The sequence below is a fragment of the Prionailurus viverrinus genome, chromosome A2, assembly GCF_022837055.1.
Source record: "Prionailurus viverrinus isolate Anna chromosome A2, UM_Priviv_1.0, whole genome shotgun sequence".
Classification (NCBI taxonomy): domain Eukaryota; kingdom Metazoa; phylum Chordata; class Mammalia; order Carnivora; family Felidae; genus Prionailurus; species Prionailurus viverrinus.
The window spans coordinates 157409863-157426213 of record NC_062562.1 but is presented as its reverse complement, the minus strand read 5'-3'; the positions used below and the strand labels follow the sequence as shown (position 1 = coordinate 157426213).

The 16351-nt window shown below is 45.3% G+C and overlaps 1 protein-coding gene across 4 annotated transcripts in view; it reads left to right on the top strand.

Moving 5' to 3' along the window:
- TRPV5 (transient receptor potential cation channel subfamily V member 5) overlaps positions 1 to 16351 on the top strand; it is a 35247-nt gene that overhangs the window by 9860 nt on the left and 9036 nt on the right. For all 4 annotated transcript variants that reach the window (XM_047848492.1, XM_047848467.1, XM_047848476.1 and 1 more), the window contains exons 5-10: positions 1871 to 2008; positions 2288 to 2386; positions 2489 to 2664; positions 3037 to 3183; positions 5047 to 5259; positions 16201 to 16287. In XM_047848492.1, the coding sequence (XP_047704448.1) occupies positions 1871 to 2008; positions 2288 to 2386; positions 2489 to 2664; positions 3037 to 3183; positions 5047 to 5259; positions 16201 to 16287 (860 nt within the window). The remainder of the gene's footprint in view (positions 1 to 1870; positions 2009 to 2287; positions 2387 to 2488; positions 2665 to 3036; positions 3184 to 5046; positions 5260 to 16200; positions 16288 to 16351) is intronic.

Below are 16351 nucleotides of genomic sequence, written 5' to 3'. Positions count from 1 at the left end.
CTGAATAATATTCCATTGTATATATATATACCACATCTTCTTTTAAAAAAAATTTTTTTAACGTTTATTTTGTTTTTAAGACAGAGAGAGACAGAGCATGAACGGGGGAGGGTCAGAGAGAGGGAGACACAGAATCTGAAACAGGCTCCAGGCTCCGAGCTGTCAGCACAGAGCCCGACGCGGGGCTCGAACTCATGGACCGTGAGATCATGACCTGAGCCGAAGTCGGCCGCTTAACCGACTAGGCCACCCAGGCGCCCCGGTACCACATCTTCTTTATCCATTCATCAGTCGATGGACATTTGGGTCCTTTCCATACTTTGGTTATTGTTGATAGTGCTGCTATAAACATTGGGGTACATGTGCCTCTTTGAATCAGTGCTCCTGCATCCTTTGGATAAATACCTAGTAGTGCAATTGCTGGGTCATAAGGTAGTTCTATTTTTAATTTTTTGAAGAACCTTCACACTGTTTTCCAGAGTGGCTGCACCAGTCTGCAATCCCACCAGCAGTGCAAAATGATTCCTATTTGGGGCACGTGGGTGGTTCAGTTGATTAAGTGTCCAACTTCAGCTCAGGTCATGATCTCGCGGCTGGTGAGTCTGAGTCCCACATCGGGGTCTGTGCTTACAGCTCAGAGCCAAGAGCCTGCTTCAAATTCTGTGTCTCCCTCTGTCTCTGCCCCTCCACCTCTAGTGCTCTGTCTCTCAGAAATGAATAAACATTTTAAAAAAAGGTTTCTCTTTCTCCCCATCCTTGCCAACATCTATCGTTGCCTAACTAAATTGTTAATGTTAGCCATTCTGACTGGTGTGAAGTGGTATCTCATTGTGGTTTTGATTTGTATTTCCCTGATGATGAGTGATGTTGAGCATTTTTTCATGTGTCGGTTGGCCATCTGGATGTCTTCTTTGAAAAAGTGTCTATTCATGTCTTTTGCCCCTTTCTTCACTGGATTATTTGTTTTTTGGGTATTGATTTTGATAAGTTCTTTATAGATTTTGGATACTAACCCTTTATCTGAGATGTCATTTGCAAATATCTTCTCCCATTCTGTTGGTTACCTTTTAGTTTTGCTGATTGTTTCCTTCACTGTGCAGAAGGTTTTTATCTTGGTGAGGTCCCAATAGTTCATGTTTGCTTTTGTTTCCCTTGATTCCCAAGACATGTCGAGTAAGAAGTTGCTGCAGCTGAGGTCAAAGAGGTTGTTGCCTGTTTTCGCCACTAGGATTTTGATGGCTTCCTGTCTTATCTTTAGGTCTTTCATCTGTTTTGAGTTTATTTTTGTGTATGGTGTAAGAAAGTGGTCAAGGTTCATTCTTCTGCATGTTGCTGTCCAGTTTTCCCAGCACCATTTGCTGAAGACACTGTCTTTTTACCATTGGATATTCTTTCCTGCTTTGTCAAAGATTAGTTGGCCATACATTTGTGGGTTCATTTCCGGGTTCTCTATTCTGTTCCATTGATCTATGTGTCTGTTCATGTACCAGTACCATACTGTCTTAATGATTATAACTTTGTAATACAGCTTGAAGTCTGGGATTGCAAGCATATGTGACTTTATTTAGCCATTCACTGTTTCCTTTCCTTTCAACTCCTCTCATGTTCCCTGTAGGACAAAACTCTTTCTCTTATAGCAACATTACAGTGATTCCATGTACACCCTACCCACAACAGTCAAGAGGTGGGGACAGTGAGGTGGATAGCCTGTGAGACAAATTGCCCTGAGTCTCAGGCCACTGTGCTAAGCCAAGGGCAGAAATCTATGCCAGGACCTGTCAGGGACCTCCTGCCTGCCAGTGAGATGTTGTGTCCTTGGAAGAATTGGGGACAGCCCCATCACTGAGACGTCTCTCTCTCTCTGGGCCAGGTCAGACCGCCCTGCACATAGCCATCGTGAACCAGAACGTGAACTTGGTGAGAGCCCTGCTTGCCCACGGGGCCAGCGTGTCTGCGAGAGCCACAGGCACGGCGTTCCGCCACAGCCCCCGCAACCTCATCTACTTTGGTGAGAGCGGGGCCGGGGCTGGGAGGAAAGGACATGGGGAGGTGGGCAAGAGCAAAGGGAGGGCGGGCCGAGGAGGGCCGGAAGCAGCTGGGCCTTCCAGGGTTTCAAGCCAGAGCCAAGCCTCCCCGCGCCGCGTACTCCATCCCTGCCTCTGCTTCTGCTGACGAGCGTCCCCGAGCCCAGAGCTGCCACGCGAGGGCAAGGAGGCAGTCACTTGGGGACGCTGCCCATCCCCCAGCCCATCGGGCCCTCACGGCAGCGAGCCTTCTGTGTCCACAGGGGAGCACCCCTTGTCCTTTGCTGCCTGCGTGGGCAGTGAGGAGATGGTGAGGCTGCTCATTGAGCATGGAGCTGACATCCGGGCCCAGGACTCCCTGGGTAAGAGCTGGGGGCCGGGAGGGCAGGGGCCACCCCAGGTCGGGCAGGGCATCAGCAGGGACTTCAGCGCAACGGCCACGTGACGCCCGCGTCCTCCCCCAGGAAACACCGTGTTGCACATCCTCGTCCTGCAGCCCAACAAGACCTTTGCCTGCCAGATGTACAACCTGCTGCTGTCCTATGATGGGCGCAGGGACCACCTGCAGTCCCTGGACCTCGTGCCCAATCACCAGGGTCTCACCCCCTTCAAGCTGGCCGGAGTGGAGGGCAACACCGTGGTGAGGGACACTCCCCTGGCCCCATGGCGGCCTTTCAAAGACCCTTGGTGCCCAACTGCCCGGAGGGTGGGGCCCCTTCCTCCATACTCCGTCGCCAAATGCTCAGCCTCAGGGATCCCTGGGCGGGAGGCTTTGAGAATGTCGCTTTAGGACATCTGCTCTGGGAGCCCAGCGTTCTGTTGCCTTTGCCCGTCCTCCTCTTTCAGATCCTTATAGGGTGTGTGGGAAAGAAAGACAACCAGAAAAAAAGGAGGCTCACGCAACTAACTGTCCATCAGTCGCAAGGAGCGGGCCGTAGCCGCCGTCAGCGGTGGAGACCCCCCGGCCCCGCTTCTCACACTGACCCTCTGACTCACCACCGTGTCTTCTCAGATGTTCCAGCACCTGATGCAGAAGCGGAAGCACATCCAGTGGACCTACGGGCCGCTGACCTCCACTCTCTACGACCTCACCGAGATCGACTCCTGGGGGGAGGACATGTCCTTTCTAGAGCTGGTGATTTCCTCCAAGAAGCGAGAGGTATGGGTGCCACAGATGACCAGGGGCTGTCACGTGTCTGAGCAAAGCCTGTCCGTTTGCTTACATCCTGGGCTCCAGACACTTCCCTGATTTATAATAAATGGAGATGAGAACCAAACCATGGAGCCTTTGGGAGAAAAGTCCAGTCTAACTGCGTTCTCCCTCTGCCCAGCTCCAGCCCTTTCTGCTTACCTTTCTCATACTAACCTTTTAGCTGAGGGACTCTCCAAATGGAAGCTGCTTCGTAGCATTCATTAATTCATTCATTCATTCATTCATTCATTCATTCAGCACACTGAGGACCTTCTGAGTCCCAGCTGCTGTATAAGGAACTGGGAGTACAGAAATAAATCAATCATAATTCCTGTCTGCTTCCTCACACCCCACTCCCTGTCCTCAGTAAGTGCAATGGAGTACAATGTATGCCACCATAGGAGTCTGCACCATGCACAGTGGCAGCAACACTGAGGTCAAGTGACTTGTCCTGGATGGGCCAGGAAAGATGTCACAGAGGAAGGGTTTGAGCTGGGTCTTCTAGGGGAGCTGGAATTCACCAGGAAGAGGAGGGGAAAGAGAGCTCCCCAGAGAGCGGGAAACACATGCGCCATTCTGATAGTACTGAATTGAGTGAACTGTAGGAAGGGAAAATTTGTCGAAGACTCTAGGAGCAAGGAGCAAATGCTTCGGGTCCTCGGAAACTTCCAAAATAGTGGCAAGATAGAATTTCTGTTGTTTATCTGCAACCTGACAATTTCCTAAGAACCTTTCTGCCATAAAATGCAGGCAATCGTTAGTAAGAGAGAACTTGAAAGGTCACTTTGTGTGATCTTACTCAGAGAATATTCCTGGAAACAGATAAACTTCTATCAGGATTTCTTAGGAATTAGAACGCCAATCCCTCTGTGTGAATTGTGCCTACATAAATCCTTGATGTCCGGTTTCAGTGAGCTCTCGGTGTTCTCCTCCAGGTTTTATTCTTGTCTTAGTCAGCTACTTTTCCTTTCCTTCAAAATTCCTAGCCCCTTTTACATCTCTCATAGCCTTCCCCCCTTAGTTCCCTCGAAGCCCAGACTCCTACATTATGGCAAAAATTGAGGCTCTCTGCAAAAATCGGGCTCCTCCTACTTCCTGCCTTGAGCTGCCAAATATATCAGAAACTGCCCACCATCTCTCCTTCCCTCTGGGATCAGCAGAAAAGGTATTCTGTTGGCTAATGGTTCATTCCTACAGCTATGGTTTGACTTTTGCCTTTTCTTACTTTCTCAGATGCCTCATCCCCTCCACCCCCCACTCTCATTTGTGCTTAACCCCTTGCTGTGTACTTCTGTCAGACTCCAGCCCGCCGCGGAGGCTTAGATGGTTGCCTCATCCAACTTTCCGTGCCTCTACTGCTCCCCTCCAGTGCCTAAGACTTGCAGAGAAAATAGGACCACTTCCTTGCTTGAACCCCCTGTGCTCCCTATTGCATTCGGAAAGATAATTCAAACTCCCCACTGTGCTCCCATTACCTGATGGTCTGCCTCTTATTTACGTCACCCCTTACAACTCCTGCCCGCCACTCCCCACGGGTCTTCTCACGTCCCCAGATGCACCTTGTTTGCAGATGACCACCTCTCTCGCCTGGCTGCCTTGGCGACTGCTGCTGCTCATGGACTGATCTTTAACTCCCCCTTCTTTCTACTAACTACTGCTCATCCCTCAAAGCCTCATTGAGGTTCTGGCATCTCGTGCTTACTTCTTTAACAGAATGAATGGTGATGATGCTGTTGTTGCGCTGCCCTCTGGGACCTGGCGGGAAATCCAGCACTCCTCACCGTGCCAGTCACCTCCTGCCCCCCAACCTATGCACTGCTTCCATGGTAGGCTCGCCAGATCCTGGACCAGACCCCAGTGAAAGAGCTGGTGAGCCTCAAGTGGAAGAGATACGGACAGCGGTACTTTCACATTCTGGGTGCCTTGTACATGCTCTATATGATCTGTTTCACCGCCTGCTGCATCTACCGCCCCCTCAAGTTCCGCTTGGGCAACCGCACAGATCCCCGGGACAACACAGTCCTCCAGCAGAAACTGCTGCAGGTGACTCTTCCTGGAAGGGGATGGAAGGGAGTGGGAGCGTGGGGTGCTGGTGCTGGGCGCCTGAAGGATACCTACCCAGGAAAGGCACTACTCACTGGGCTCCAGCGGCTACAGGCTCCTGGTCACGCAGACAGAAATTCGGCATGAGATAGCCGACCAAAAAGGGAGCTTAATGAGTAAAAAACACACTTACCCAGGGACCTGTGGTTTTTCTCACTAACCCTGAAAGAATACTTGCTGTTACGAACACCATACATTTGTGAACTTCCTTATAATTCGCAAGCCCTATTGTTCAAAAGGGAGGAAAATCATACTCCAAGTACATTTCTGAGTCCATTTCTGGTCTGTTAGGGCAACACGGACATCCCTCCTGGCCTGCCCTCTCTTCTGTGTACTGTCAACATAAGGGCATTGGCAATCCTGTGTCAGCTGTCAGACCACCTGTCAGGTCCCCTGCACAAGGTCCCTGGATTAAGTAGCAGGTTGAAGTAAATAATTTCTGAGGCTCCTTTTATGCCTGTGGGCTTGCCATTCTGTAGTGTTGTTCAGAGACCCAGGGTGGTAAGGATGGCTGGGCAGAGGTGTAGAGTAGCCATAAGAGTCTGCTGTTGATGGGAGCAAACTCTCCCTCTTGGGTGACGGCATTAGTAGGCTCTAATGGGAGCCCCTGAGCATCTACAGTCAACGAGTGTGGCTACTTTGGGTTGGTTTACAGTTCGTGGCTAACCACAGTTTTTGTCCCGGGGACCTGAAATAGCCAAAGGTGGGTGCAGGTATGTGGGCAGAAGGCAAAAGACAGGGGAAGAAGAATTTTGCCAGGTGAGTAAGAGCTAGGTGACTGGAGATTTATGTTCCATGGAGGATGGGCCAGCCACAGGTATGGCGCAGCCTCGGCTAGGAAGAGGGGTAGTTCGGGTCAGAAAGAGAACATAAGTTGCTTGCTTCGTCTAGGAACAAAAACCCTGGGTCAAGTTAGGCCAGAGAGAGTGGGATACACAGAGAAACAACAGGGCAGAGCCTCATTAAACCGCAGAGTTGGTCACAACACTCCACCTCGCTTGCTCCTGTAACTGCCTCTCAGTATACATTCAGCGTGCTCGTGTATCCAGAGCCTGTCTCTGACAAAGGAGGGTTTGCTGCCCAGAGAGGATGATCCTGAGCGTGGAGTGGCTGCCCTGTTACGGTGGGCACCAGTGTGCTGGGGGGAGGTTGTATTCCATGCATCTCAAATTGGGCACAAAGGCTGGCCCTGGTGTGGAACCCACACAGGGGGAAGTAAGGACATTGAGAAGATGGCCAAGTGAGATGGGTGAGAAACTAGAAATGGGGAAAATGCACACCCATGAATGAGCTGAGGGTGACTGGGCTTTTCCAACATTCTAGGCCCTATTTCCCAGATGTGTTGTTCTCCCAGTCCCCCTTTGTCTCAAGCTTACCTAGGGATTTTCTGGATTTAGATTGTAGATAACGTTCTGGCCTGAGAATTGGGTGATAACTGAGCAATTGAGTACTCTAAGTCTCCTCCCTATGTGCCCCTTTTTCTTTAGGACAGGACTAACATGTTTTTTGACCCAGATAGTCAATATTAGGAAGATCCCTTCCCCTTGTCTCAGGACTAGGTGAAGCATAGTTTTAGCTAAGACAACCTCCCCATCCTTCTCTTTTCTTTCCTCTTTCCTTCCGTTCTTCCCTGGTACCACTTTTACCCTTTTGTCTTTCACTTAGATAATAGCTACTTTAACCCAAATAGAATACTATTGACTTTCAAATATTCTTTTCTTGGTCAGGGGAGAGAGGCTAAGGGTTACAAATGGTCTTATAAGAGGATCGGGTAGCAAAGACCACCAATGGAAGGTCCCTGTTGTTTGGTGTTACCCCTTGAGCCTTGTCCTGAATTTATGGAATATCTGGGTCCTCTTATTCAGTAAATAAATCAATCTGGATAATATCAGGGGCTTCTCAGCTGATCACCATGATCTGAAAGATCCTGATTTCATGATGTACTGAGCTTATTAAATAATAGGAAATTCTCTTTTTTTCCTACTTTATATTACTTGAGAGTCTTAGAGCAATGAAAATGCACCAAGTGTGCCTTGGTTTGATTTTTTAAAGTTTATTTATTTGTTTTGAGAGAGAAAGAGCATGGGAGCATGAGTGGGGGAGGGGCAGGGAGAGAAAGGGAGAGAGAGAATCCCAAGCAAGATTAAAAAAAAAATGTTTATTTATTTATTTTGAAAGGGAGAGAGAGAGAGAGAGAGAGAATGTGAGCTGGGGGAGGGGCAGAGAGAGAGGAGACAGAAAATCCCAAGCAGGCTCCACACTGTCAGTGCAGAGCCTGATGTGGGGCTCAAACTCAAAAATCATGAGATCATGACCTGAGCCAAGGTTGTGCTTAACTGACTGAGCCACCCAGACACCCCTTAACTTGATTCATGCAGTTGTTGACATGTTAGTTGGCCCATGGGGATTTATCTTAGACAAATGAATACTTTAATATCCAATTATACTAATAAATTGGATGCACAGGGCTCTCAGTCACAGAAGAATTTTCTCTGTGGATCTCATGGGATCCAGAGAAGTCACTGTGCTCCATGAGAGCCGCCCAGCCTTACCTTCTCAGGACAGTTGAAATGAATGGAAAAACTCATCTTATTTATATGCAACAAAACAAACTACACAAAAGCAGACATCCACGAGGATGGAGTTAGTGTGTCTCTGTCCAGTTTTGGGGCTATCTTAAGAGGTTACTTCACTCTAAGATGCCTCATTGTTCAGCCATTAAAGCTGTGCTTTTCCAGAGTTTCCTAAGCATGCTATTAATTAACTGGATTGATCTCCTACCTCCATTCAACGTCTAGTTGGTTTAGGCAGAATGACATGCATTGCAGTCCTAGTTCTCTTGGGTTTCCAGGGGAGCAGAAAGTTCAAAGTGTGGGAGTCAGGTGGCTTGGGTTTTAGTCCTGACTTTGAAACCAAATAGTTATTTGACCCTGCACAGATCCTACCTCTTACTAGATCAGTGACTTTTCACCAAGAAGGGAAGCTGGTGAAAACACTGGTTCCTAAGCTATACCACACCTAATAAATCAGAATGTCCATTGATGGTATTTTTAAGAACTCTCTGAGTGATCGTAATATTCAGCCAGGGCTGAGAACTACTGGCTTCCATTTCGGGTATCTATTCGTCTCTAACTTTCCAGTCTTAAGTCAATCACTCTGGTCCTTTAGATTCCTGATGTGCTGTTTAGCAAAAGGACATTGCTCTCTCATCAAATTTCCTTTTTGTCTCCTGAAGATTTCCTCCATCTCTCCTCTGCCTACCGAACCTAGACATTGTTATAGGTGTTAGAAATTCAACATGGTCTGAGCAAAATACACACTATCTCTCTGCCCTTTTGCAGTCTACAGACTGGTGTACATTAATTAAAGGAATAGATATTTCATTACAATCCATCATTGTTACAATTCACAATATTTTTTCCTCTGGTAAGGAAAAGGACAGGATGCTAAGAGAGCTTACAGCAGGCGCCTGGGCATGCTGAAAAGCCAGAGAAGGTTTCCCTGAGGAAGACACCTAAGCTGAGAGAGCTGGATACCAGTTAGAGGTGAAAAGTTAGTTCTAGGCAGAAAGAATGGACACACAAAAGCCCTGAGGCAGGAAGAACTTTGCCAACATCTGAGGACTGAAAGAAGAGCTAGAACACAGGAGCCGCGGTGAGGGCCTCCGGATGAGATTGTCCATGTGGATCCTTCTCAAATCGTGAAGTGCCTTGTAGGCCACATTGAAGATTTTACTCTCTATCTCAAAGGTAATGGGAAGCTGAGAAGGATTTAAAAAAATTTTTTTGGTGTTTATTTATTTTTGATAGAGAGAACACAAGGCAGGGGAAGGAGAAGAGAGAGGAAGACACAGAACCCGAAGCAGGCTCCAGGCTCTGAGCTGTCAGCACAGAGCCTGATGTAGGGCTCAAACTCACAAACTGTGAGATCATGACCGAGCTGCAGTCACCCAACAAACTGAGCCACCTAGGTGCCCCTCAGAAGGACTTTAACTAGGGGAGGGACTTGACAGGACTTCTCATTTAGAAAAATGTCTGCGTAGGATGGAGAACAGATTTGAAGGGGCCCGGTGGATGTGGGGAGACTAGTAAAGAGGCTGTTCTAGTTCGGCAAGTGAGAGATAATGGTGGGTTGGCCTGGGGATGTGCTGGGGGTTGGTATCACTACTGTACAATGGATTTGGTGCAGGGAAGAAAGGAGAAGACTGTGGCAGGAACGACTCATAGGTTTCCGTTCATTTAAAAGCATGAAATCTTGCCATTTGCAATGATGTGGATGGAGCTTGAGAGTATCATGCCAAGAGAAATAAGCCAGTCAGAGAAAGACAAATACCTTGTGATGTCACCCAAAGGTGGAATTTAAGAAACAAAACAAAAGAAAAAAAGAGATAAACCAAAAAGAAAAGAAAAAAACCCACTCTAAACTACAGAAGACAAACAGATAGTTAGCAGATGGGATGGGTAAAATGGAGGAATAAGAGTTCATCTATCTTGATGAGCCCTGGGTGATGTATAGAATTGTTGAATCACCATATTGTACTCCTGCAACTGATTTAACACTATATATTAACTAAACTAGAATTAAAATGTTTTAAAAGAAGAATAGAAAGTAACCCTGCTGTAAGAAAGAATAACTAAGAAGACAGCAAACAAATTGAATAATTCAGAAATAATTTATTAAATATTTGCTTTGTGCAAAAAAGAAAGAAATTGTCCTCTACCTGTCATGGTCAATGGGATTGGTCTTTTCACATCGTTACTCCTCACAAGCTCTGAAAAACCCAAAGCACCACAGCCATTTGAAAAACCCAACTGACCTCCAGCTCTACACAACTTTGTTCAGCGTTCCTAACCAACTTACTGTGAGACAAGCACAGCAAATTAAAGAAGAAAAGAGGTGAGGAGAAGTAGGGAGCCTGGTAGGTGAAAATAGCATCTAACTGAGCATCAAACTTAGTGCTTGCTTTGTGCACTTCACATGCATTTATCAGTGCTTGGGGGAGCTGGTTAAAATGCAGATTCTAGGAGGTTCCTGGGCTGCTTAGTCAGTTGAGTGTCCAACTCTTGATTTGGCTCAGATCATTATTCCAGGGTCGTGGGATGGAGCCCCGTGTCGGGCTCCATGCTGAGCATGGAGCCTGCTTAAGATGCTCTCTCATGTCTCCCTCTGCCCCTCTCCCCTACTTGCACTCTCTCTCTCGCCCTCTGCCCCTCTCTTCTGCTTGTGTGAGTGCTCCCTTTCTCTCTAAAATAGAAAATAAAGGGGCACCTGGGTGGCTCAGTCAGTTATGCACCTGACTCTTGATTTCACCTCATGTCGTGATCTCACAGATTGTGAGTTTGAGCTCTTTCTTGGGATCTGTGCTGACAGCACGGAGCCTGCTTGTGATTCTCTGTCTCCTCTCTCTTCCCCTCCCTGCTCTGTCTCTGTCTCTGTCTCTGTCTCTCTCTCTCTCTCAAAAGTAAATAAATAAATGTTAAAATAAGTAAAATAAAAAATAGATTTATTTTTTATAAATAAATTTTATTTCCGCAGATTCTGACAATAAAGCTCCAGTGAGACCTGAGATTCCTAACTAGCTTTGGGGGAATGCTGATGTTGTAATTCTATGAACCACATTTTGGATGACAAAGCATTAGATCATTTAATCCATATAGATATCCTAATAATTAAAGAAAATCATCACCACTTTAAAGACAGTGAATCTGAAGCCAGAGAGCTTAAGTACTTTGGCAAAGACACTCAGCTAGTAAGAGCATCACTGGAATTGGGATTTTGGTCAGCTTTATCTCAGAACTTTACCTTTAAATACCAACTGAGGTCATTTCTCTGTCCAGAGTGATGTGCCGAACACCAGTGTTCTTTCTTAGTGGACCCACTGCGTGAGAAACTCGTGTCCCCAGGCTTTGAGGGCTACCCACACTCACCTGTGTCCAGCTACAATTGATCTGTCCCTGCAAGACAAGGGACATGGAGTGTGAGGGGCAGCCTGGTTAGAAATCCCTGAAACTCCTCATTATAGCCAGCAGGACTCTTTCTGGGCACTTCATTCCTTTGCAAGCTGGGGTCTTGGGGAGGTAGAGAAGGTCTAGGACTGGAATTTGACCACTGTTTCTGCTGTCTTCCCACCTCCTCTGGGCGGCCCATGCTCCCTGCCTGTCTCTGAGTGGTTCAGGTGACTTTGACTCTGCTATGCCCACCCGCTCTGGGCATTTCCTTCAAGGCAATGAGCTCAGTCAGCTGGTAAATGAGAGCAAGGCCATTAGGCTCACAATGAAGTATGAATGATCAGCCTCCTCAGGGGATTTGGCTGTTGACAACTCTGAAAATTCCAAGCCATATGATGATGTAAAGAATTCCAGTCATTATTGAAAGACATTTATTTTTAGAGTGGGGTGGAGTATTTTCTCAGTGCATTATTAGCCAGGCTTGCTTAGGTGACCTTGAGCTACGAATATGGAAATCCTGAAAAGGCCTAATTCATTGTGACCTTTTCCCCATATGCCTCCAGAGAGGTTTCCCAGTCCCACTTCCCGATTCTGTCTTTATCTCCCCTTTACAACTTTCTGATCATGGTCAGCTTGCACCTGCCTTCTTATCCCCTCTTTTCCTTCCTTCTTTCTTTCCAATCAATGGAACATCCACTACATGGTGCATTGTGGGTAAAAAGGAGTAGTACGTCCCTGCTCTCGGGGGACTCTGAGATTACCGGCGAGGCATTTGTGGTCTTTATGGAAAGATTGCAGTGTGCTGGGTGAGGTATGTAAGCAGAGTGGTGCCATGTGCCTATGGGAGAGCCCCTGAGCGGGGTGTGGAAGGGCAGGAAAGGAGGCCCAGGAGGAATGATGTGACCTGAGTCTTAAGGCTTAAGCAGATGTGAGCCAGTAAACTCATGGAGGAAGACATTCTAGTAAAAGGGCACAGTCCATGCAAAGGCCTGACTTAACAACCGAGAACCCCAATAGTTCAATGTGCCCGGAGCATCACATAGAATATGGGGACACAGAGGAGAAGCCAGACCAGCAAGGCTTCTGTACATCATGTTTGCTAGTCTGGGTCTTATTGTTCTTTATTCTCATCTAATCAAAAGAATTAGAAGAACACATGCACATGACTTGAAAATCACATGGCAGGTATAATGAAGAGCAGCAGTGTGGGGGCCTCTCCTGACCCAATGTCTTATTCCCTGGAGGTAACCCAGGTTTTACCTCTTCAAGTTTTCATTCCTGTTGCTGTCTCCACACTACTGAATAATATGCTTCCATCTTTATTCATTAATTAAATCTATACATTATTGGAATATAATGGGATTATTGTTGGAATATTTGGAATTTCTGCTATGGTAAAGATCTAGAGAGTGCCCTCCAATCTTATCTCCCCTTCATTTCTATTCTGAAGACTTCAGGAAACTAGGAATGGTAGTGAGCAGCTCAGCCATGTGATGCTATTTGCATTTTAGAAGGACCAGTCCAGAAGCATGGTGGATGGTGGGTTGAACGAGGGGAAATGGTTTCATGGTAAACCAGATGACAGATGCTGTAGGTTTGCATTAAGGGCGTAGTGCTGTGACTTGAGAATGGACGGGGGAAGCCTTTGAGAGAGAATTGAGAGACTGAATGTATAGGACCTTGAGAATGAGTGCCTCTTCTACTTTATTTTGTCAAACATGACCTTGATTCCAAAATCCTTTCGGAAAGACCACACATCCCAAAAGCTGTGGATCAGCCTTTCAACAGAGACAGAAAATCTCTAATACAATCTCCAGAGAATAAAATTCTCAAAATTCAAGGGAAAACTCATTTACCAGTTTAAGTTTAGGGTTCAATTCACAAAGGTAGTTAATTAAGAGGAAATTCTTATTATCAGTTCAATAGACACCAGTAAGTCATTTATAAAATTCAATGTTCCTGTCCGTTTTTTAAATGTTTATTTATTTATTTTGAGAGAGAGGGAGAGGCAGAGAGAGAGAGAGAGAGAGAGAGGGAGAGAGAAAGAGAGAAACCCAAGCAGGCGCTGCACTGTCAGCGCAGAGCCTGACCTCACAAACCATGAGATCATGACCTGAGCTGAAATCAAGAGTTGGATGCTTAACCAACTGAGCCACCCAGGTGCCCCACTCCTGTCCATTTTTAAACCACTAAAATCTTTCTGAAAGATTTTACAAACAAAAGAGTATCTATTCCGAACCGAGAGCCTACGTTAAACACATGGTGTGAAACACTAGAATTCCCTTAAAATCAAAAGAAAAACAAAGTGTTTTAAAAGCCCACTAGTTCCTTTATTTTTTCATCTTTATTGATGTATAATTGACAAAGAAAATTGCAAGTTTCCTAAAGTATACATTGCGGTTATTTGGAATACGTACACACCATGAAAGGATCCCCACCATCTAGTTCATTAACACACTCATCACCTCACATATTTATCTTCTTTCTTTGCTTTTGATGAGAACAATTAAGTTCCATTCTCTTAGCAAATTTCAATTATATAATGCAGTGTAATTAATTACAGTCCTGTTTTACATTAGATTCTTGGAGCCTATTCATGTTATAGCTGAGAGTTTGTGCCTTTTTACCAACTTCTCCCTATTTCTTTCACCCCACCGTCCCTTTTCTACACTCTGTTTCTGGGATTTTGGCTTTTTTTCCTCTTTCTTTCTTTTCTTTTCTTTTTTTTTTAAGATTCCACATATAAGTGGTACCATCCAGTGTCTCTCTTCTCTGTTGGGCTTATTTTACTTAACATAATGCCCTCAAGGCCCATCCATGTTGTTGCAAATGGCAGCATTTCCTTCTTTTTTGTGGTTGAATAATATTTTATTATATATATATATATATATCCCCCATATCTTCTTTATCCACTCATCTATTGACGGACAGTTCTTTTACATAGATGAGCCAAGGAAAAAAAGGTCGGTGGCAGTTCTTCAGACATACTAAACCAAGATACAAAGTTTTAAAAAGAATTCAAAGTTTTTGTACAAACACATATACGGTTATTTTATTTCTACATTTAATATTATTTTGTTTCTGTATTTAATATACTTACCAGTTATTCTACTACTCACTACCTGATTCTCCAAAAGGAGTTGGAATGTTTTACAAGAGAGATGCTATAGGAACATTAAGATAAAGAAAAAGAAGGAGGCCCATGAAGTGAATTTCAGGACAGAAGAGGGGGTATTCAGTTAGAGCTGACGATTTAAACAAAACACAAAACAAAACAAAATAAAACCAAGCTCTGAGCTTCCTTGGAAGCAAGGCAAAAGGGAAATTTCCCATTAGATGATAAAATAAAATTGACCAGTTTGTCAAGAGAACATCAATTCTCTAAACAACAATAACAGCAACAACAGCAGCAACATCAACAATAAAGTAACTGAAGTCTAGCCAAGTTTGTTAGATCACATTGCTCACCAGCCACATAGACATCAGCTATTTTTTTTTATCTCTCCTGGTCCCATATGATTTACCTGAAACATTTTCACCCTCTGTTGGTAAGTCTGGTTCTACTCTTCCATAAAGGTTATATCCTTGTCTTCTACTGAGCTGTCAGTTTCTGAATATCTGTGGGGCTCCTGGTGGGTACCTTCTTTATATCATAGATCACCTCCTACTACATAGCATCTCTTCCTATTTCAAAACTATGCCTCTCACTGGACCAGTGAATACACACTCCAAGTAGCCTGCTGAAGGATGCTCAGAGGTTCCAGTTTATCAGCAGAGCAGAGATGATTAGCATTCCTTATGCCTAATGAGGGATCACATCCTTCCTAGCTTAGATCATCAACTTTCCCACTGGCCTCAGGGACTCTCAACTCCGTTCTTGGGTGCACTACTCAGAGAGGTGACCTTAGAGAAGAGATTTCCTAAAATTTTGAAGTGTACCTGAATGTGTTGAAATTATTTGTACATTTCATGTGGGGATGACATATATATGAACACAGTTTTCTGGTAAGAGGGTCCACAGTCTTAATGATATTCTCCATAACCCTCCAAAAGTTGAGGATCAGTATTGCAGCATTCTTTCACTACACGTGTGTAATGTTGTAAGCCTTTTACTGTGAAACAACATGCCCAGAAGAAGGATGGTCTTCTTTTATCTTGACCTTAGGGCTGTCTTGACCTTCTACACCTACTGCTCAGGATAAGATGGGGACCCTTCCTCAAAACTAAAATCCATTCAGTGTCTCTAACCCTCTTTTCTGACCTTTTCTATATTACCACATCATAATATAATCATAAATATATCTATGGTGATTTATGGCTCATAAAGTACATCCAGATACATCCTCTAATTTAATATCCACAATAACACTAGGAATAAGCATTAGAGTCTCCATTTTTACAGATGAGAAACCTCAAACTCAGCAAGGTTTAGTGCCTTATTCAAGGTTCTGCTAAAACTGGCAGATTCTGGGCCTATTCTGGAATCTGAATTCTGTGAGGTGTTTATAGAGTAGTCTACCTTCCAAAGACCACATGAGATTGGAAAAGTTGGACTTTCAGCATAGCCAAAACCATCCCAAGCCAATAATGCCTCTTCCTGTTGGTTTAGTCTTCTTAACTTGATGCTGTGAAATGTGATTTCAGCCCCTTGGTACACACATCATAAATTACCACTCATATATTATAGTGATTTGCTAGGGGGTGGCTCAAGTTATTTAGAATGTTTATTAAGCCTTGAATACATAGTTAATGGCCTGGTCATAGAATTAAGCACAATTGACAAATACAATGGCAGGGGAGAAGGGTAATGGTGGTGGTAAGGGGAACTTTGCTTCATCTGGGATGGACTTTAGTTGCTTTAGACCACCTGCCCCAAAAGACTTGATTCTCAATCCATCAAAAAATACTTCTTACTCCAAATTTACTCCCACAGGAGGCCTATGTGACTCAGCAGGATAAGATCCGTCTGGTGGGGGAACTGGTGACCATCATGGGGGCTGTGATCATCCTGCTCCTGGAGGTGAAGTACAACCAGGGTCCAAGCTGAGGCCATCCACCTGGGACCCCAGACTGAACTGCAGTCC